The following is a 20,750-nucleotide window of genomic DNA, read 5'->3' on the forward strand; positions in this document are numbered from 1 at the left end:
AGCCTGAGGGGGGGGAGAGGTCGCATGTGATGCTGACATAACTAAAATATAATGTGAAAGTTTTGTTGCGCAGTCATTAGACACAGAAGCCAGTGTAGCCACGCAGCCTGAATATGGAGATCGAGGTTCGAATATGTTAGGAACTACCGCATGTAAATAAGAAGGCTCTTCACTTGCTAGGCAACCAAACCACACGTAACCAAGGAGGATTTGGAACAGGCACGGTCATTAGACACAGAAGCCAGTGCAGGAGGCAGCCTAAATATGGAGAGGTTCGAATGTGTTACGTGTTGACAGCTATAGTGTACAGCTAGGAAACTAATTGGCTTCGATGTGTGGGCATTATAAGAGAGCTATTTACAAGTATTACTAAGGATTAAGAGGATTACGATAATGGTATATGCATATTAGGTAAGGATCACCCAGCTGAATAAGAGTGAATAAGAGCAACTATATAGTAGGTAAAGATCAATACAGGGATAAAGCACATTTTACCCACGCACGCACACACACACACACATACACACAGCATACAGATCACTCACGAAGGTTCTCCAACTTGAGGATCATATTATTGCAGAGATTGAGTGTGTCCAACATTTGAAGGTGGTCCAAGTTCTGGATCTTCCTGATGAGGTTCTGATGCAAGAACCTGCCAAGCAAACAAAGTTCACTATAATGACCAGAGCTGCTACATGTATAACAATGCACATCTGAGGGCTTAGTGCGTACAATTAAATATTAATTTTGGGGAACAACGTTTTACAGAGGTGGCCTTTGTTGTGGGTTGTTTTGTTCATTTGGGACCATGGCCTTTATATTTCAGTTGGCTTCTTCAGCACTATAATAATTATAGCCAAATGGCATAAAATAAATTATGATAATGTTATCATAATTTATTTTATGGCAAGCTTTAAGCTAAGCCCTGGCTCAGCTAGTAATATGTACATGCTGTAACTATACTCACAGACATCTGAGTCCAGTCTGGTTGTCAAGGCCACTGATCTCGAGGATACCGTTGCTCTCCAGCCACACACACGTGAGTCCCGTGTACTCCTCCAGGTTCTCTATATACGAGAACCCTGGGAGGGGGACAAAGGGGTTAATCTCATACGAGGAAAGAAGGGTAGGAAATTAATGGAGTATTATAATATAAATATAAGACGGACGGTGACTGTGTAGAGGGAAAGACACTGTCAATGATTACAGTAATATCATAACAAATATGTACCAGCCCGGTTGTATTAATATAGCAAGAATCTCCTCACACATAGAGTAACAAAATATTTTCTCTGAGTTAATTTGCTATGCACTTAACATTACGCACTAGGTATTTCGTACCTTTGAAGTGCAGATAGAGGACATCGTTGAGTGACGGTGTGAGATAAAGCTTCAAATCTTTACAGATTTTCCGCAGAGTCTGCTTGGTCATTCTGCACAGACAACAACACGGTATATAAATACAAAGAGCGTTGTCAAATAATAGTAGCATGAGACCGAGTGTTTTTATGAAATAATTATACAGGCACAAGCACGAGGGCGAGTTGCCTGTATATTACGAACATTCTCATATGCTACATGCATGTGTTTTATATCACAACGACCCCTTACCAAATCATGCCTCAAGGCTACACGATCGTGTAATAAAACACAGAGAGGACTGTATGATTTTATTACACTCTTGTCATTGACAACGTGATATACAAGTAAGTAAGTCATGCTGTACCTGGGTCCTTTGACAGCATCTCTCTTTGCCTGGTCCTCAAGTTTCTTCTTTTCAATCTCCTTCTCAATCTCAGACAACACTTCCTCCTCCTCCTTCACAATCTCCTCCGTTGTGAGGCCAGCTTCAGTGCCTCCATCATCTCTGCCAGATATTACAGGGTTGGTCTCAGTATCAGCAGTTTTGCTAACAAGCGTGCTATCATCAATGGCAGTGTTCTCATCCTCCTCATACTGACTAGCAGGTTGCTCGATCTCTACCACATCTTCTGTACTATGGTGGTCAACAACTTCAATATCAACAGTAAAAACGCCGTTTTCTTTGATTTCGTTGGCAGTATTTATTTCAGATTTCGCTTGCTCTGTTTCAACAGGAGGAGATTCATCATCGATATCAATAACTTCAAGTATTCCATTGTCATCTTGTTGTATCGTAGTTTCTGGACAACTTGGATCAGTTGAGCAATCGGCCAGCTCCCCTGTACTCTCTTTCCCCACACTCTGCTCCACTGGGACTAACACACACAAACTATTCGTTTCAATGTCATCAAGTACAATACGTTCATTGTCTTCATCTGATACGATATTGCCAGCTGACTCCTCGTCTAGACCACCCCCACCCTCAGACAAGCTCTCGGATATCACTAATTCTTCTTCACCTGTGCTGCTTACATCACCTCCTTCATCCTCACCCTGAGAGGTCGTTATGACTTGAGGTACATCTTCATCAGTGGGTGCGGATTCGTCTAATGGAATCTCGTCTCCAGCTCGATCTGTAGAGGTTGCTTCTTCTTCTCTTGTTGGTATGTTGTGCTCCTCTTGCTTGCTACACGTGATATCATCACTTGGTGGATCACTCAATAACGATGCAATGTCAGGTTGCTCTTCATTAGGCTGCTCTTCATTAGGCTGCTCATCAATGATCACCCAGTTGTTGTCATTGTCACTCAATGGAGGCTCAGTGGTGTCCATGGTAGTAGCCTCATCAGTGTGGTCTATCTCAGACATTGCCTCAGGGCCTGCAGGGACAAAGAGCACTGATTTTCAAGCTGCAAATGTGCAATAAATGATTGTAATGCAAACTCACCGGCCACGGAATGCTGTGTGTGCTCCAGGTATCAGAGAACAGTGAAGAAGCAGCTCAGAAGTCGCCCACTTGAGAGACCACATGGGTTGCCTTAGTAACGACCTCTTTCACCTCTGAAGTTGAGACTTAACTCGTTGGTCACTGAATATCTGTTGAACAAAGAACCAAGCACAAGAAGCTGTTAAAGATGGTAAGGTGTAGATCTATCATGTGTGTACTTGACTCTAAACTTACCTATAGAGATATTGATATCGCTCCACACACCTCCCCCCTCCACACGCACACACACACACACCTACCACACCTCCTACACACACACACACACACACTCCACACGTACACACACACACACACACACCACACACACACAGAGTGCCATCTTCAACTTCCAGAGCATGCTGGTGGTGCTCATTCTCCTCGTCTGTACATGCACTTACTTCAGATCTATGTTCCCCAAGATCATAGACAACTACAAAACGGGGTAAGATATTACAATGTAGACAGTACCACACCACACTACATGTACATGTACGTATGCTATTAAGACGCATAGGTCTGCCTAACCATAATTATATAACATTTTCAAGGTCATAAGCGTCTAATAAAAGCACTAAGCCTCAAGGCATGATTTGGTAAAGGTCATCCTGATATAAAACACATTATAGCATGAGACTGAGTATTTTATGAAATATACAGGCAATTCGCCCTCGTGCTTGTGCCTCCTGTGTACATAAAATTATCTCGGTGTCAGCATATCCGAAGAGGTTTCTTTCTTAATTATGGGTTATTATCCCCTACTAGCATGCTAGTCCATTGACCACATCTGTCACACACACCCTACACCCACCACACCACCCTCCACACACCCACCACACCACCCTCCACACCACCCTCCACACACCCACCACACCACACCACCCTCCACACACACACACCACACCACACCACCTCCACAGGTTGTCGGGAGTGTTCTGGAAGTGTGCTAGGATTGGTGAGCGTCTGAGCCCGTATGTGTCCATATGCTGTATATCAATGGCTCTCTACTTAGTCTTCTGGACAAGTTAGCGCACATACAAACAGTTGTAGTAGATCTATAAAATCATTATAAATTTTTACTGTAATCTTTATGTCACCCTTTCCTATTCAAATAATTATAAGACTAATTATATTTCAACATTGTTTAATTGCTATAGGGGAAATTGGTCGTCATTATAACCATGTAATTAAAAAAGTGCATGTTGGTGCAAATTAATTCGATACATTCATGCAGTGGACATGCATGGATTGCCGGGTATTAAGTTACCATGCATGCATGCAGAAACTTCTATACATAAATTACTGTTAATATTTAAATTTTTAGCTTTATTTCAACTCATGAATTTAATAAGCAATAACGTACGAGTACGGTGAAAGGGTATATTGAAAATTGAATGATACTCGCGACCACATTTCCTGAGAGTGTGGATCACGTATGATTATAATTATAATAAATGATACGAAACAAGTGAACGACAAAAAACATATCAATAGTCTCCGTATCCGCTACTGGAGCCTTTTGGTATGACAGTCAATGTGACATTGCCGACAGTGTTCTTGATGATTTGGACCACTCTATTCTGAGACATGTGACCAACTGAAACTCCGTTTATCTTCAAAATTTTGTCGCCAGATTTTAACCTCCCATCGTCGTAAGCAATGCTGTCGGGGGCAACGTTTCGGATAAACACAGGACTGTTACCACGGGCTGAGTGGGCCCCTCCCACTATGCTGAACCCGAGGCTCTCCATGCCTGGCCGCTTTAGTATGATGTTGCACTCTGTAGGGCTGCATGGGAGAGAGGAGGTCTGGATCAACACATTGTAATACACCATCATATATTTTCCTACGAAACTTCAAGCGGTGGTATATATAGACAGACGTACAAAAAGCATCATAAGGTACATGTATGTAATTATGGTACAACAATAATTATCATCTACTTTCTATGAAACTTCAAGCAGTGGTACAATAACAAGTACATGTATGATAACTAAAAAGCATCTTGATTATTTTCAAAATTAAACAATCTTGACCAACGAGTTTTTTCAAAGTAATTGTCTCCAATTCTAGGATAACTATATTTTTATTATTATTTAAAGTAATCTCCTGACTGTACTCACCTGGGCTCTCGTCCATACTCGTGCTTCTTCATCCAGTACGGCCAATCAGGTGACAGCCCAGTCTCCGTCTCCTCCCCTTGGATTAACTCCATTCTCACTGTGGAGGTGGACATCATACTCTTGATGGTCTGAATGACCTCAGCGTGTGGTCGTCCAATCAGATCTGTCCCGTTGATTGAGAGCAGAATATCTCCCCTCTGGTTGAGAAAAGCAACGATAAATATATGATCAGTGAATTAGTATGCTTGGGCATTATTATACGATAGCTAGAGTCAATTGCAATGTACAGTACAGTGAGTATTTCTTTAATGTTTGTTTCTGCTATTGTGTACAGCGATAACGAATATAAATAGCCCAATTCCAAGCTAGATTGTACACTTCAATGGTCCTAAATTGGCATTACATTAATTGTAGCTAGTCAATTTAACTATGAGCAATATTCCACCCAAACATACAGTACACTATATACAGTGTACATAGTTTAGACTAGTTCAGTACACACCTGTACTTTCCCACTCCTGGCAACCACAGAGTCTGGTCTCAGAGCGGATATGAACACTGGTAGGTCACCGTTCTGGCAGCCCACCCCTCCGGCCACGTTCATACCAAACACTTCATCTGGTTCCTGTAAAAAGAGGAACGGATAAAGCATTGAGTTTTGCAGTACAGAGCACTGACATTTTTTTGTTATGTGGTCAGAGATGCAAGTACGTACAATTAAGCTCTATATCTAGTGAAGTTACTCTCAACTGACCTTTCTGAGAATGACGCACTTTGGTTCCCCAACTTTGAACCCACTGGGTGCGAGGATCTCAGCGTAAATGGGTTGTGATGGGTGGGCGTGGCTTCGTCCGAGGGAAGAGGAGTGGCTTGAGATGTCCGAGACTGTGCGACGATGATGAGAGACGAGGAGTTTGAGACTACCAGGGATTTTCTGTGTGTGTGTGTGTGTGTGTGTGTGATGAAGTGTGAGTGTGGTGAGGGGGTGAAGTGTGTGTGAGGAGTGTGAGTAGTGAGGGGGTGCTCTAGAATGGAAATAGTGTACATGTATGAAAAAGGTTAATGTTGAAAGTGGCTAAAACTTTAAAAAAATAAATTGAAATATTCCCTTACCGTCATGAAAGAGGCAGCATCGTCTACTGAAGCATTCCTCATATCACAGCCATTAGCCTCCAGAATCCTATCACCCGCAAACACTTGTCCATTCTCCTCGGCCGTAGATCCTGGTACAAGATAGTGGACAAATATTCCAGGTCTGTTTCGGGAGGTCCTAATCTGAATGCCGAGAGGAGAGTCGTTCTCTACTCGCTGCAGCTCAACCAGTGAAGGCTCTGTAATGCCTAGACAAGAAGAAGCAGAGAACAGTGAGTTAGAGGTTTAGAGGCATGATGCCTACACGCGTACGCACGTATAAAAGATAGGTTGTCACTTGCAACTTTCAAATTGATTTTAGGGAACCATTTTTAGCTCCATAAAGTACCAATAAGCCTGTAAAGCATGTATTTTCATGTGTGCATTTTAATATTGAACTTCCACTTTAATTTCGCTTCAAGCCCTTGGGATAAAAACTAAACTAAACGTATGATAGGTACACCTGCATGCAGCTGACCTTCTAGGTGTTCCCTGTGTACAGTGAGTCTCATGAGTGGCATGGGGGCACTCATGGCGAGGGTGACTTGTGCCAGCGTCTTCTGGGTGCAATCACTTCCATCGATCTCCACTATCCGATCTCCCACACAGAGTCGGCCGTCACGAAACACGTTGCCCTCGGCAAATATATCGTCAATTGTAAATCCACCCTGAGTGTGTGATTGTGTGTGTGTGTACGTAACGATGCATAGTACCATAACAGTTGACAGTTTTTTAATGCTTAAAGTCAGATGTGGTATAATAGCGAACGTACTGTGTACTAGTTATAAACTCAGGTATGCATGCAGTGACCTGAGAAGTTGAACAACTCAATCCTATTATAATGTACAAAGGCATTAAGAACTCATACTTATGTCTCCTACGAGCAGGACCGAGTGTAAACAGGTAACCATGCAATGTACCAACAGATGGCAACTAATGCACCTCACTAGCAACAACACTGACAACAGCTAGAGCTTTTAGTGAAGTCCTTAATTGGATAGCCATGGGAAAACATGCGTACAAGTGGCCTAAGTGCACACATGCAGACACAGCCGGTTAACTTTGTGCTTTCTCAGAACAGAGTGGATTGTGAGGGAGGCAACCTGTTGGTAAGTGGAGACCCCATGCTGAGAATTATATCTGCCAAGGTGGCGAGAAGTTATGGTCAGGGGTATTTGATTAAGAGACATCTCCATTAGCTGGGCTACTAAAATAGTAACAATAGCACCTACAATAGCTAGGGTTCTTCAATAGTAGATGTGAGTAGGTTGGCAAGTCTTAGAGGGTAACCAAGGAAACTAGTCAACTATACAGCTAGCACAAACACCACTATATATAATTAATTGTTTATCTATATAGATTAGGTACTTTACATGGCACACATTTTTCTGAAAATAGCCTTCCCCAAATAGAATGTCTACATTATCCCACATTTGTTGGCCCGTGCATATTTTAGAGTGTGTTTGGTCTAAACACACTCTAAATTGGTCATTTTACACTCATGTGTGACACACGTACACTGTCACATCTTATTTACAACTACATACGTATCACGAAGACACATTTAAAACAGCAATCATATTTAGCCAGCGTAAAAGTAAAACATGTTCTAGTACGGCAATGCTTGTTTCAAAACAGCAGGGATGAAATTCGTCAGTAGCCAAGTGAAACTAAAATATTGTGTGTGAGTGCTCGACATCAGTGTAATCAGTGTAAAATTATATAGTAACAATAATGGGAAGTTTCTCACGATGGTAATAAAACACAACGGTGTACGTAGTATATAAACAGGCAAATGGTTTCAAGGGAAGTGTTTTATAAGGCTCACTGAATTATCTAATTACCTGAAAATTGACACCATGTACGGCAAGGGGTGCTACTGTAATTAATGTAAGTTAGAGAAGCCATTGAAAATTGAGGCAGCTTTCTCCAGCCTAAGTGTCGCCATAGACACAAATATCAAGCCCCCCACCCACATTGCTGATGCAACCACAAAAGCCATTTCATTCCCCAACAGATGCCACCATCTTATGAGTCTGGCATTGCAGCATTATCATTATAGCGAATAATAATTAATATATAAAATAATAAAACCATGCAGGCTTAGCAACGGCTGGTCACAGATTAATGCGAATGCAAAGCTAATATATGACTGTCAGTGGCTTCTGTGTGCAAAGCAACTCTTAGCTCAGCCTGGTACTGGTTGACATTAGGAAGTCCTGCAGCCTCTACTGTAACAGAGCAGCTGGTTCACTTAGGCCCATATATAGTACAGAGTGCGGCTTTGAAACCAAAATTGGTATTTCCCGTGAAGATGCTTGCTTGCAATGATCTAATGCTCTCTTTGGAATTACTATATCTTTATGTTACAGTAGTACTCCGGGTCACAGTACTGTGTAAAGAAACCTTTCATTTGCTTTAAAGTGTGCCAATTAAGTGTCAGTAGGCATCACAGGTCAAGATACTGTACTACTGTACTAGAGATCAGGAAGCTGGGAAGCCATGCTATGCTGCAACGTATGGTGTGTAGGAACTAGACTAGTTGGAGGCAAAGGGGAATGACTATGCAGGTCACGTACAAAACCTAGGGCTAACACCTCTCAATAGGAAGGGGAAACAGAAAATGTGGGGCCTCTCATATACTAAACATTGCACTCCCGGCTTTAAGACTCGGTTTCAAAAGGAAGCAAGGTGGCCAACAGGCCTAACTATTATAATTCGATCTACAATTAAACTGCAACTCTGCATCACATGTACTCTCATCCTAGGTAACTAAGAAACAGCAGACCTAGCTTAGTTCATACTTACAAACCGTAACTCTGCTTACACAAGATGGGACACAGTCAAGTATGTAACTATAGTTGCTATAGAGATGCATTGTATCACATTGCACAGTACGCACGAGGTTAGCAATATTTACATAGTTGCTGTTACAGTAATAGATCACCTGGAATAAAGGGTCTTACATCACATTACATATCCTTGATGTAGTGTAACCTTATCTGGGGTTTTATCGAGCTAATTGAATGGAGGTAAAACGGAACCAAGAAAATCAAAGGGTGATTACAAGCATCAACACACATGATGTACTCTCATCCTAGGTAGCTAAGAAACAGGTACACAATAGAAGCTATAGATATCATTCTGGATAAATCATCATATGACATGCCGATGCAGACATGTCTTTCCTGTTTCCAAATACTCTGCATTCCTCACACGTACTAAATGATTATCTAATCAATTAAAACCGCCACCAAGGAACAAATTTAACATAACTATTATGGCTAAAGCTAATGGCATTACAAGTCTGGACATAGCACATTCATCACTATTTAAGGTCACAGAAACTCGAGCATATATGTACTGTACATTAATAGTGCTAATTGTCTCACCTGATCCTCGCACCACGATATGCCGATGCCCAGATCGCTGGTTCCTTTGGGGATATCAATGGTTGATAACCGCCCCTCTGCTACCGGGTGTCTCATGCCAGCTGTGTGTGTGAGGGGGGAGGGGGTAAAGTTATGCAAAACACAGCTCAAATAATTATATAGAACGTATACCAAGCTTATAAAGATACGTTCCCTTGATAAGTATTGTCCAGATATTTATAACTCAAACTAGAGTCATTTGCGGTATGTCTCGTAACACGTACTGCGCAAGTTCCACTTGGCAACAGCCTACACGTTCCCAAGGCTCTCCATGCATGACCGTAGCTGTATAGGCATTGTTCACTTAATAGCTATCAATGGTCACCACTTTGCAGTGTAAGAGGTTTCAATGTGCTAACAAGAATGACTGCCAATGTGGACTAATTACAACTGATAATCAAATTAAAATTCGTTCCTAAGAGCAATTGTCTGAAATTTACGCGTTATTACAGACAATGGAACAGAATTCCGTTAATGCCATGTTCAATTATGGACTGCAGGGACAGTGTTTGTTGTGAGACAAAGTTATACTCCCTGTTGGGATACAAAGCCTGGCACTAATTGCCATGAGTAGGTGAGTTGAGTGCAATCAAATTCAAATCAGAAGGACAAAGTTGGAGATAATTAAAAGCAAAACAACTATTTATCACAGCAAGATTGGTTGGATTCTAAAAATTCCTTCCATAAAAATAGAAGCCGTCGTGCAAATTTATCACTTGCGGATATTCCTATCATTCTTCAGTAGTAACTGCCCCAATGTTTGCTAACTGAGTATACAAATTGAAAATAGCTTAAGAATTACGAGCACTTGATCATGAGACTCGGCGATAGCTCCGCCTGGCACAAATGCGGTGGCGTATCGAGTTGTATGCATACAAACAGAAAAATAATCTCATTGAACTCCATCTAGGGAGGCTTCGTGAAGTCCAGATCAGAGTAAAATAATTGTAAAACTCATGACCCCAGCAGACAATACATTAAAATTAATGGGATGCAATTAATAGCCCCCGACACAGTTATAATGCATGAGATAGCAAACAAACTTTTCCTACATGCCAAAAGCCTAGCCACTTAATCTTGAGACTGATGTTGCTAGAATGCGCATAATAGTATGAGCTAGGTGGCCCACCAGACTAAACAATGTGTGTCCGTGCATTCCAGAGGCGGGAGGAGGAACACGTACCACACGGACTGTGACATAGCTATGCACAAGCAGACCACCTATAATCACAGGCCAGATCATTAATTGTGCAAGATTTAACAGTTTATGGAATATCGGTATGTTGATTGTGGTATTTGCTCAACTATGGACAGCTTGTTGTGACACTTGTAAAGCTGAGACAAACACTATATAGATGGTGTAAGCACCTAGCTGGCAAGCATCTGGAAACACGCGTGCATTTCCTTAAGAGGGGGCAACGAAATTAGCCTGAGAATTAAAACAGGGAAATTTAAGTCGACCACAAACACAAGGGAATGTGTGGGTATCTTGCGTAAGCAATAAAGAAATTAGGAGCCAACTTATTAGCCGAGTTGTCACTATAAAATAACGCTAGGCCGCTGAAAATTCGGCCTGGGGATGAGACTAGAGGCAACTGTGCACATTGTAGCAATCATAGAGACCCAAGGACGCGTGCATGATCATGTCTGCATGTGTGCGGCCTACCTCCTACAGTAGTGAGAATGTGGGGGTACTTACGATTATTGATGGGTTTTAACGACTTGAGACTTGCTAAAAATAACACAAAGTAATTAGATATGCAGATAAAAATAGCCGTGACTATCCAGCCGACAGCAGACACGGGTGGATCTCATTAATGCATATATGCTAAGTTTGCGTAGGGTAAGCTGAGCTCATCTTACTCTTTAAAATACCATCCATTCTAATTTGCTCTAAGATCCCAAACAATAGTGGGCTGTGCTCTGAGATGAGGTATTGATCATACTAGGCTTGCATGATCTAGGGTTTCAATGATGTCTGTATTAAAATTGTTATTATACAAGAGTGCAAGAGTACACACACTGCATATACATATCAGTATCTCAGTGCATGATTTAAAGGCAGACATGCGGCTTGTGAATTGAATGATAAACAGAGGCAGGCTCCAGTGACCTGTTAACTGCCTAGCTATATCCGCAAACAGTGTGCGTTTCCTACCTCACAGTGTGTTCACTGGGGCACGACAGTAACAAGAGACTTGCTACCAAAACAAACCACTGAAGCTGAGGTGGCCATTGCAGTTGTACAGGTTCATACACATGTATGTGCACCCAGCCACAATTCTATTTTTAACACAATTCACTTTGAGATTTGAATTCAAATGCTGCACATTCAAACACTAAAGGGCGTAACAGATGGTAGCTTTTATGTACAGTAGGCGGCAAACCACAAGAGCTTTGAACACCTCCACACATAGGAAAGCTGGGCCACCCACAAAAGCATGTAGGCATACATCTGGCACATGTACGCACTAAGAGGGTCAAAGGCCGTGTTAAACATGTGTAGAAAATAACCCGATGTTATTCCTTCATATTAGTTTAGTTTCTAGCAGGACTAAAGAAAAGAAAGTGTTTGGGAAAAAGCTTTAAAAACATTGTTACTTTTGTGCTATTATAAAAGTTTCACAATAATAGAGCTCGAGTTATGCATGACTCTGAAATTGTAGACGCTTCATATAAAGTTTGCAAACCAATTGCATTTTTCTCTAAAATTAGTGCACACATACTTAACATACCTCACACACACACACACACACACACACACACACACACGCACACACACACACACACACACACACACACACACACACACACACACACACACACACACACACACACACACACACACACACATAGCACAAAGCACAAAGCAACTTACTTTTCCTATCAATGTCTTGTCCATAGTTACAGGTCCACAGGTGCTCCTCCAGTTGGCAACGTGGTCCAATATAGTCACACCCACTTTCGTCTCGAGGGCATGTTGTGTAACTCCCAGGGCACTGATATTTGAGATGCATCTCCATAGAGCTTCTGGCCATGGTTAGGTCGCAGTACGCATTGTTAGGACACACAACGGTCAGCTTGTCGAGGATCTTCCTCACCAGTAGACTTGATGGTTTAATGTCTCTATCTTTGATGGGTTGCCGATCGATTGGGCAGGTTTTGGTCATCCGAAGTTGGCTCTTCAGACAGACATAGCAGTACGTGTGGCTACATGGAGTGTCCACTGGGTCGACTAGAGGTTGCACACAGATACCACAGAGCAGAGCATCATCGACATTGTCTGGGTAGTCGTAGAGATGGTTTTTACCAGGTTCGTGACCCTGACCACAGCAGTCACAAACTATAATGTTCCCCATTCGTTTTATCTTGAAACTGTTGGATTTTTTGATGCTGCTGGCTCTCCTCACTGTCCTCTCCCTTTCTTTCTCGGTTTTATTCTGTTTGTTCATTTCTTTTAGCCTATCTAAAGACATCTTGTGCGGTTGAAGTTATTTCTTGGGCTTGATTTATGCTTCCTTTTTTTAAAGTTTGCAACTGTGAGTTCTTGCTTCACTTTTACTAGCTAGCTGTCTGTACACTTTTACTATCCTTGATACGACGGTGAGAATGCCATCCCAGGCTATTTCAATGGTAGTCATAGCTTAGGAAAAACCCACATCCTCTGCAATCAGCTACACCCACACAAAGAAGAATGATGGGTGGAGCTCGATCAATCAGATAGGTCTCGTGAATTAGCCGCCTACTGGCTTCTAAAGGAGGGCGGTTAATTTATGAGACCTGCCCAAAGCATAAGGAAAATGTTTGTCAAGTGATCTTTACCTATTCATTAGATTGTTCTCTTTGAGTGTGCCAAGCAAAGTTGTGCAGCAGAGATGGATTTCCAGCACCGAGCAGGGTCCAAGACAGGTGGTGGGGGGATGTCAGGCTCAGCTGAGTCCAGTAGGGACAGAAAAGAGCGGCTCAGGAAGCTTGCTATGGAAACAATTGATCTAGCTAAGGTAGGTGTGTGTTTATTAGATTGAAAACGCCTCATGTGCACTGTATTTTTTCCAGGACCCCTATTTTATGAAGAATCATTTGGGGACATTTGAATGCAAACTCTGTCTCACACTACACGCTAACGAAGTATGTTACGTATGATCAAAAACATTGACGTTCGTATTATTACCTGACGTTGTATTGATACACAGGCTAGCTACCTAGCTCACACACAGGCCAAGAAACATCAGACGAATTTGTAAGTGCCGTTATTTATTCGTATACTGACTTAATTTGTGGTAATCTTTAGAGCTAAGAGAGCAGCCAAGGAAGCGAAAGATACCGGGGCTCTGCCTGCACCAGTAAGCCATTACTAATAATACACATCACAGCACACACACGTCCTTGTCATGTGGAGAGGGTAGTAGCTCTTCAGGTTTAATATCAAATTCTTTCATAGGAGAAACCACGAGTGGATGTTAAGAAATTTGTCAAGATTGGGAGACCTGGATACAAAGGTACTTTAAATCGTTGATCAGAACTCAAGTTACAAGAGTACTTTCAAAATACTGAGTGCTCCCCTGTATAATCTACGTCGTATATGGCTCGTTTCTTACAATCATACAAAGCTCACTTCATTGACAATTTTTGCATAGTCTCATCATTCCCCCCCCCCCCAGTTACTAAGCAGAGGGACCCTGTGAATGGCCAGCAGAGTCTGTTCTTCCAAGTGGACTACCCTGAGATAGTGGACGGCATCAAGCCTAGACACAGATTCATGTCCGCTTATGAGCAGAGACTGGAGCCCCCGGATAGACAGTGGCAGTATCTATTGTTTGCTGCTGAGCCTTACGAAACCATAGGATTCAAGGTATTATAGTGTATGGTCTTGTGTGGAATACACATACAGTGGATCCCCTCTTATATAAATGGCCACCCCTAAAGAAGTTCCAAACATTGTAAAGGGGCCAAGGTTCCCATTAATTGTGTGCAAAATTCCCCCTCAATAAAGGCTGCCTCTGTCAATATTTTGTTCCCCAATGTTATGTTTCCGTTCCACTACAAAACTAAACCCTGCACTGGCTACCGTCATGTATGTCAGTGACATGTGTTGGTACAATGTATGCATCTATTGCCTACCTTCTAGTCCAACTGTCATTAACAGTTTTTCACTAAGCTTGGAGCTCACATATACTCCACCATGCACACACACACACGCACACACACACGCACACACACACACCCACACATACACACACAATGACCAGATTCCTAGTCGTGAAGTGGAGAAAGGAGCCGACAAGTTCTGGACGGAATGGAATGCAGACACTAAACAGTTCTTCATCCAGTTCCACTTTCGACATGAGTCTGAGGGGATGCAATTCTGAGAATTTATGCTATAACTGCATGTCTATTACATTTGCTTACACTTTCCTATCTTTGTCTATAAAAAGTACACCTCATTTGTTCAATATTAATTATTGGGTATTTACTTTAGAACAACAGAAAAACTTTAACAAAATGCTGAAGTTCTTCTGCCTTAAGAACTTCAGCATTTTGTTATTGATTGAGCCACACCCCCCTTTTGCTGCAAAGCTTGCAAAAGAAAGGCGTGTCTTGTACTATAATAGTATGACCTTTTGGTAAGTTAAAGATGTCCTTGAAGTTAGCTTTGCATGGAAATGTAAAGCACTAGTACCAGTAAAAAAAGCTTGATCTTAATTAGTGAAGTTATAGATAGCTCTTGATCTTTTATCCTTGCTTTAATATTCGATAGCTTGAATTTTATAACTGGATTGCTGCGCCTATTCAGACTCAGTAATATTTCATTCTCTTCTATTCACACAGTAACGAAGACAATGGCTGTAAATCCACAAGCTTTCGAGCAGTTCAGTCTGAGACAAATTCGCATCACTGAGAATGAGTTGGGACATGGTTCCTATGCTGTTGTCATGGAGCTAGAGTATCGAGGACTGAAATGTGCCGGCAAGAAGCTTTACCGAGTTCTCTACGAGACTGGAATCGGGCATGCAGCACGAAGGTATCTGGAAGAGTGTCACCTGCTCAGTCAAACTAGGCATCCTAACATTGTCCAGTTTCTGGGAGTCTGTTTTGAGGAAGGCTCTCAGTTCCCCATCCTAGTCATGGAGTTCCTCCCCACCAACTTGACCAGCTGTCTCGAGCGCTACGGTATTCTCCCCGATGAGATCAACTTCTCCATCCTCCATGACGTCTCACTGGGCCTGGTCTACCTCCATGGCCAAACACCAGTCATTGTGCACAGAGACCTCTCAGCCAACAATATCCTCTTGTCCACCAACATGACAGCCAAGATATCCGATCTGGGGGTTGCTCGAATATTGAACCTGACCCCCCTTCAAGTGAGTCGAATGACAGAAACCCCTGGCACCCCAGCGTACATGCCCCCCGAAGTGATGGTTGCCGACCCCCACTACGACACCAGTGTGGATGTGTTCTCCTTTGGGATCATGATGATTCACACCTTCACAGCAGAGTGGCCACTACCAAGTATCGGCCCCACCAGAATTGATCCTGCTAATCCTGACAGACTGATACCAGTGACGGAAGCCGAACGACGTGAACACTTTCTTCGAAGAATTCCCCTAGACCACCCTCTGATGGACCTCATCATGTGCTGTCTCAGCAATAACCCTCAGCGAAGGCCTAGAGCAGCGGAGATAGTGGGTCGGATGGTGGGTGTGGTACTTGAACACCCTCCCTCCTTTGAGAATAGAGTGAACATGCTCCAGCGAGTGAGTGCCCTACTGACAGAGAAGAGGGAGCTTGAGGAGGAGGTTGTGAGGAAGGACTCTACAATTCAAGAGAAAGCAAGAGAGAACAAGGCACTGGCGGAGGAAAAAAGACGACAAGAGGAAGAAAGTGAAAACACTGTCGAGCGTATGCAGTTGGTGCACTCTGTGGAAGCCGAACAACATCAAGCTATCATTGAAAATCTTAAAAACCAGTTGGATGGCAAACAGGAGCTAGAAACTCATTGTAAGCAACTCACTGAAGTGATGGAGCAACAAATTAAAGAAAAAAACTCTATTATCACTCTCAAAGATTCGATCATTGCCTCAAGGGACACTCATCTAGAGAAAAAAGAAGCCACCATTCAGAGTTTGCACGACCAACTCACTAAAACCAGAGACTACTTGACCAGCAAACCACAGGTGAGCTCATCAATATTGTATGCCATTAATTCTCATATATAAAATATGATAGTACAGTAACCGTCGTTTCTCTTATTATAATTATCGTCACCGTATTAAAATGCCAAGTCTAAAGCTTCTGTTCCAATTGATCGCTGAGTACATTCCGGCAATGAGGCACTAATGAATGACATACATTAATTTTTTGCAGTGCCTCAGTAATTATGTGCGAATGCCCAGCGAGGTATGCTGTAGTGTGTCTGTTTGGCTGCTATATAGCGGCTCAATGTTGAATGAGTTACAAGCAAGAGTTTCCGTAGTGCTTTCGTTACAATGGAAGTTGTCTTTTATTATAACTTGACCTCGAACCCATCTGTTCTAAGCACCACTCATGCAATAGTAATAAGCACTAAACTGTAATAATAGTCTTTATTCGTGTGCACAGGATATTCTTTTTTAACTGTTGTTTAACTAACTATATTATCTGATTTTAGCAGTACATGTATACATTCCAAATGCTCCTAATTACATGCAACACACAAGTTATTGACTCTCTGTATTCTCCAGTCTCTACAGGTTCAGTTGTCCTATAGTCAGTGCTCTAAGGCTTCAGTGAAGATGTCACATGGACTAGCAGTAACCATCAATGGCAAAGTCTACTATGGTGGAGGAGGCTGTGTTTACAATGATGACTTGTACTGTGTCCATTGTTACGATCTGCCTCAAGACGTTTGGTCAACTTTGCCCAGACTTCCTGTGCGATGGTTTGGTCTAGGGGAGGTCGAATGTGAACTGGTAGCAGTTGGAGGTAGGGATTCATCCAACTCTAAATCCAATGTGGTACATGTGTTTAACAAAGAAAGGAACTGGAAACGGACGATCCCACCCATGCCCACAGCGAGGAGTTCTCCAGCAGTTGTTAGTCTCCCAACACATCTGATCGTAGCAGGAGGTCGGTTGGTCTCTGGTGGCTACACTGATAAAGTTGAAATTTACAACATCAGCACCTCCCAGTGGAGCGAGACAAATAGACTACCGTATGCTTGTAACTCAAGAGGACTTGTCTGCAACAACACAGTGTACCTAATGGGGGGATATGATGGCAATAATCTCAACAAGGTGTGTGCTGCTCAAGTCGACAAGCTCATCTCAGCAGACCGAAAGGATGATGGGAGTGCCAACTCTGTCTGGAATACAATATCCAACACACCATCTTACCGGCCCTCCCCTGTAACGATATCCGACACCCTCTTTGCTGTTGGTGGAGAGGATAGTGAAAGAGAGGATAGTGAAAGAAAAGCCACTCAAAGGATCTACGCCTACTCATCCTCGGTGGACTCCTGGCTCTACGTTGGTGATCTACCATCTCCTGTAGCATACCCTGCCACTGTGTCACTGTCTCCAACAGAGTGTTTTGTGATCGGGGGATGGAACAAAGAAATAGAAAGACAATCAACTGTGTATAAAATTAGTATCACAACAACTATTTCTTGAGTATTTTATGGCTCAAAATTTAATGTTCATGATAATTATTTTCTTGAGTGACATGTAACCGATGAGATATGTTTTAGCTCGAGAGCCCACAGAACAAATTGTAATATTCGCGTTTAATGTCAGGAAACCACACCTACCAAGAGCTTTAATTTGCATCAATGCGTGGGAGTGTATCCCAGTTTCAATTTTCGCTCTAATTAATTTTTGGGTAAATGAAGTTCTCATGAAACAATAATGCAAGAATATGTAGAAAGAGCCATTGGTACATTTCAGATAATTAATCAGGTTAATGGTTTGTGCTTTTGAAAGCACTGAAATAATGGTCTATCACGCTTCACAATAAAACTAATAGTTCTCTTAGCATAGTACTGACTGTCGAGCTGTATATTGTCAATGACCTCGTCCAACAAATGTGACTGCCCTATGAAGATCCTCGGGGCGTTGTACTTGAGGTGTGAAAAGTGCATGTGCAGATGATAGTAAGACGGCTGATAATGGAGATAGCAGTGCAGCTCCTCAGCAGGTAGTCCATTATACTTATCTCGAATCATCTCCTTAGAATGAAAAGTTATAGTTCAATTAATATGTCAACAAATCAATTTAGTAGGCGACTTAAAAGGATACCGGTAGCTTTAATTAACAGTATGCGCATAATTATGTAAAAGTGTGATAATAATTATGCAGAAAATTAATTACGTACTGATATGCAAATTATTTAGGTACAGAATACCTAGTCAGTTTCAAATCTGTAAATCTATTAACTTGTTGCAAATGACCACCCCACACCTTTTCCTTGTGAAGTACATTCCTGAGCAGTGGAGCATTGAGCTCCCTCAGAGACAGTATATACCTCTCTTGTGCACCACAGCGAGCGTATAGAGGTTCTCCAGTATTCCCTGGTCCCACTTCATGTCAGGGAGCAGCACAAACCCAATGTCCTGGTCTGGATCATTGTACACCACTCGCTCAACCTCTGATCTCCCTTCTAGAATATTCTATATACCCACTACAGGAAAATAAAGAACAATTCCCCCTCCCCAGTTACTAAACAGAGGGACCCTATGAATGGCCAGCAGAGTCTAGTGAACTACACTGAGATAGTGGACGGCATCAAGCCTTGCATGGAGCCCCCGGACAGACAGTGGCAGTCTATTGTTTGCTGCTGCATGAGCCTTACGAAACCATAGGATTCAAGGTATTATAGGGTATGGTATTGTATGGAATACACATACAGTGGAACCCCTCTTATATAAACGGCCACCCCTAAAGAATGCCAACTCTCGTAAAGGGGCCAAGGTTCCCATTAATTGTGTACAAAATTACCCCTCAATAAAGGCTGCCCTCTGTCAATACTTCGTTCCCCAATATTATTTTTCCGTTCCACTACAAAACCAAGTCCTGCACTGGCTACATGCAGTCTAGCCTCGATTCGAGAGGCCGATTAAAATATAATCGGCCTGGAATCGAGGCTACATGCAGTTATGTATGTCAGTGACATGTGTTGGAACAAGTACGCATCTATTGCCTAAAATATTAATAGTTTTCTTCCTTCTAATGGAAGCGGTCCAACTGTCATTAACATTTTGTCACTAAGCTTAGAGCCGTTTCTCACATTTACTCCACCATGCACACACACATAATTATACACACACACACACACACACACACACACACACACACACACACACACACACACAAACACACACACGTACGCACGCACCACACACACGCACGCACGCACACACACACACACACACACGCACGCACACACACACACACACACACACACACACACACACACGCATACACACACATACACACACATACACATGCACAAACACACACACAATGACCAGATTCCTAGTCGTGAAGTGGAGAAAGGAGCCGACAAGTTCTGGACGGAATGGAATGCGGACACTAAACAATTTTTCATCCAGTTCGTCAATCCACTTTCGACATGAGTCTGAGGGGATGCAATTCTGAGAATTTATGCTATAAGTATATAACTACCCTAATTATGTGTTTTTGCTGTGTATATATTAAATTTGCTTACAGTGACTTTCCAATCTTTGTCTATAAAAAGTATATCTCAATATTAATTTTGGGTAAAGTGAATGATGTTAATGAAAACTTCAGCACTTTGTGATTGAGCCATACCCCCCCTTTTGCTGCAAAGCGAAAGGCATGTGACAGTCTAGCCTCGATTCCAGGCCCAGTTGTTTCTAGCTAGGCCGACAACCAAAGGAGGTCGGACATCACTTGAACTTTCATGCACTAATTATGACCTTTTAATGACATTCTAGGCCAAATTGCTTTTCGTTTTTTGCTGACTCAGCAGTGAGTAGCATCTACTGTACTTCTGCTAGTCTTTATTTTAGCCGCCCTCTAAAAGTTGGGCGGCCTAATCACAAGTCTATGACATAGACTTGTCTTATAAATCAGTCGCCCTCTATAATGTTATAGAGGGCGACTGATTTATGAAACAATATTTCTGCACGGTTTCTGTCGCTCAATCTGTTGACAGCTAGTTGTGTTTGGTGTTTCTCTTTGATGGTTACTGGACCTAACCCTA

The 20,750-nt window shown here is 42.3% G+C and overlaps 6 protein-coding genes across 7 annotated transcripts in view; 3 read left to right on the forward strand and 3 right to left on the reverse strand.

Annotated features, from left to right (window-relative positions):
• Positions 1 to 2,945, reverse strand: part of LOC135332902 (dynein axonemal assembly factor 1-like) — a 9,782-nt gene extending 6,837 nt beyond the window's left edge. For both annotated transcript variants that reach the window (XM_064527824.1, XM_064527823.1), the window contains exons 1-6: positions 2,810 to 2,945; positions 1,727 to 2,741; positions 1,342 to 1,433; positions 968 to 1,082; positions 546 to 652; positions 1 to 3 (exon numbers count right to left, since the gene is read on the reverse strand). The exon at positions 1 to 3 is cut by the window's left edge and continues 91 nt beyond it. In XM_064527824.1, the coding sequence (XP_064383894.1) occupies positions 1 to 3; positions 546 to 652; positions 968 to 1,082; positions 1,342 to 1,433; positions 1,727 to 2,730 (1,321 nt within the window). In that variant the 5' untranslated portion in view covers positions 2,731 to 2,741; positions 2,810 to 2,945. The remainder of the gene's footprint in view (positions 4 to 545; positions 653 to 967; positions 1,083 to 1,341; positions 1,434 to 1,726; positions 2,742 to 2,809) is intronic.
• Positions 2,881 to 3,988, forward strand: LOC135332908 (protein kish-A-like). Its single transcript, XM_064527831.1, has 3 exons — positions 2,881 to 2,999; positions 3,181 to 3,290; positions 3,766 to 3,988. The coding sequence occupies exons 1-3, from the start codon at positions 2,997 to 2,999 to the stop codon at positions 3,872 to 3,874; spliced, it is 222 nt and encodes a 73-aa protein (XP_064383901.1). The 5' UTR covers positions 2,881 to 2,996; the 3' UTR covers positions 3,875 to 3,988.
• A 168-nt stretch (positions 3,989 to 4,156) lies between these two features.
• On the reverse strand, positions 4,157 to 13,166 carry LOC135332905 (ligand of Numb protein X 2-like). The gene is made up of 8 exons (XM_064527829.1): positions 12,409 to 13,166; positions 9,492 to 9,592; positions 6,578 to 6,767; positions 6,082 to 6,308; positions 5,723 to 5,902; positions 5,471 to 5,593; positions 4,969 to 5,165; positions 4,157 to 4,633 (listed from the first exon to the last, which is right to left on the reverse strand). Exons 1-8 carry the CDS (start codon positions 13,004 to 13,006, stop codon positions 4,333 to 4,335), a joined length of 1,917 nt encoding a protein of 638 aa, XP_064383899.1. The 5' UTR covers positions 13,007 to 13,166; the 3' UTR covers positions 4,157 to 4,332.
• A 164-nt stretch (positions 13,167 to 13,330) lies between these two features.
• Positions 13,331 to 14,983, forward strand: LOC135332906 (splicing factor 3A subunit 2-like). The gene is made up of 7 exons (XM_064527830.1): positions 13,331 to 13,531; positions 13,587 to 13,658; positions 13,724 to 13,770; positions 13,822 to 13,873; positions 13,972 to 14,029; positions 14,192 to 14,382; positions 14,780 to 14,983. The coding sequence occupies exons 1-7, from the start codon at positions 13,406 to 13,408 to the stop codon at positions 14,897 to 14,899; spliced, it is 666 nt and encodes a 221-aa protein (XP_064383900.1). The 5' UTR covers positions 13,331 to 13,405; the 3' UTR covers positions 14,900 to 14,983.
• A 32-nt stretch (positions 14,984 to 15,015) lies between these two features.
• On the forward strand, positions 15,016 to 18,262 carry LOC135332903 (serine/threonine-protein kinase 10-like). The gene is made up of 2 exons (XM_064527825.1): positions 15,016 to 16,705; positions 17,252 to 18,262. The coding sequence occupies exons 1-2, from the start codon at positions 15,371 to 15,373 to the stop codon at positions 18,176 to 18,178; spliced, it is 2,262 nt and encodes a 753-aa protein (XP_064383895.1). The 5' UTR covers positions 15,016 to 15,370; the 3' UTR covers positions 18,179 to 18,262.
• A 177-nt stretch (positions 18,263 to 18,439) lies between these two features.
• On the reverse strand, positions 18,440 to 19,289 carry LOC135333089 (m7GpppX diphosphatase-like). The gene is made up of 4 exons (XM_064528017.1): positions 19,272 to 19,289; positions 19,029 to 19,173; positions 18,902 to 18,924; positions 18,440 to 18,732 (listed from the first exon to the last, which is right to left on the reverse strand). Exons 1-4 carry the CDS (start codon positions 19,287 to 19,289, stop codon positions 18,460 to 18,462), a joined length of 459 nt encoding a protein of 152 aa, XP_064384087.1. The 3' UTR covers positions 18,440 to 18,459.
• Positions 19,290 to 20,750: the final 1,461 nt, after the last annotated feature.

This window comes from Halichondria panicea, chromosome 3 (assembly GCF_963675165.1).
Source record: "Halichondria panicea chromosome 3, odHalPani1.1, whole genome shotgun sequence".
Classification (NCBI taxonomy): Eukaryota; Metazoa; Porifera; class Demospongiae; order Suberitida; family Halichondriidae; genus Halichondria; species Halichondria panicea.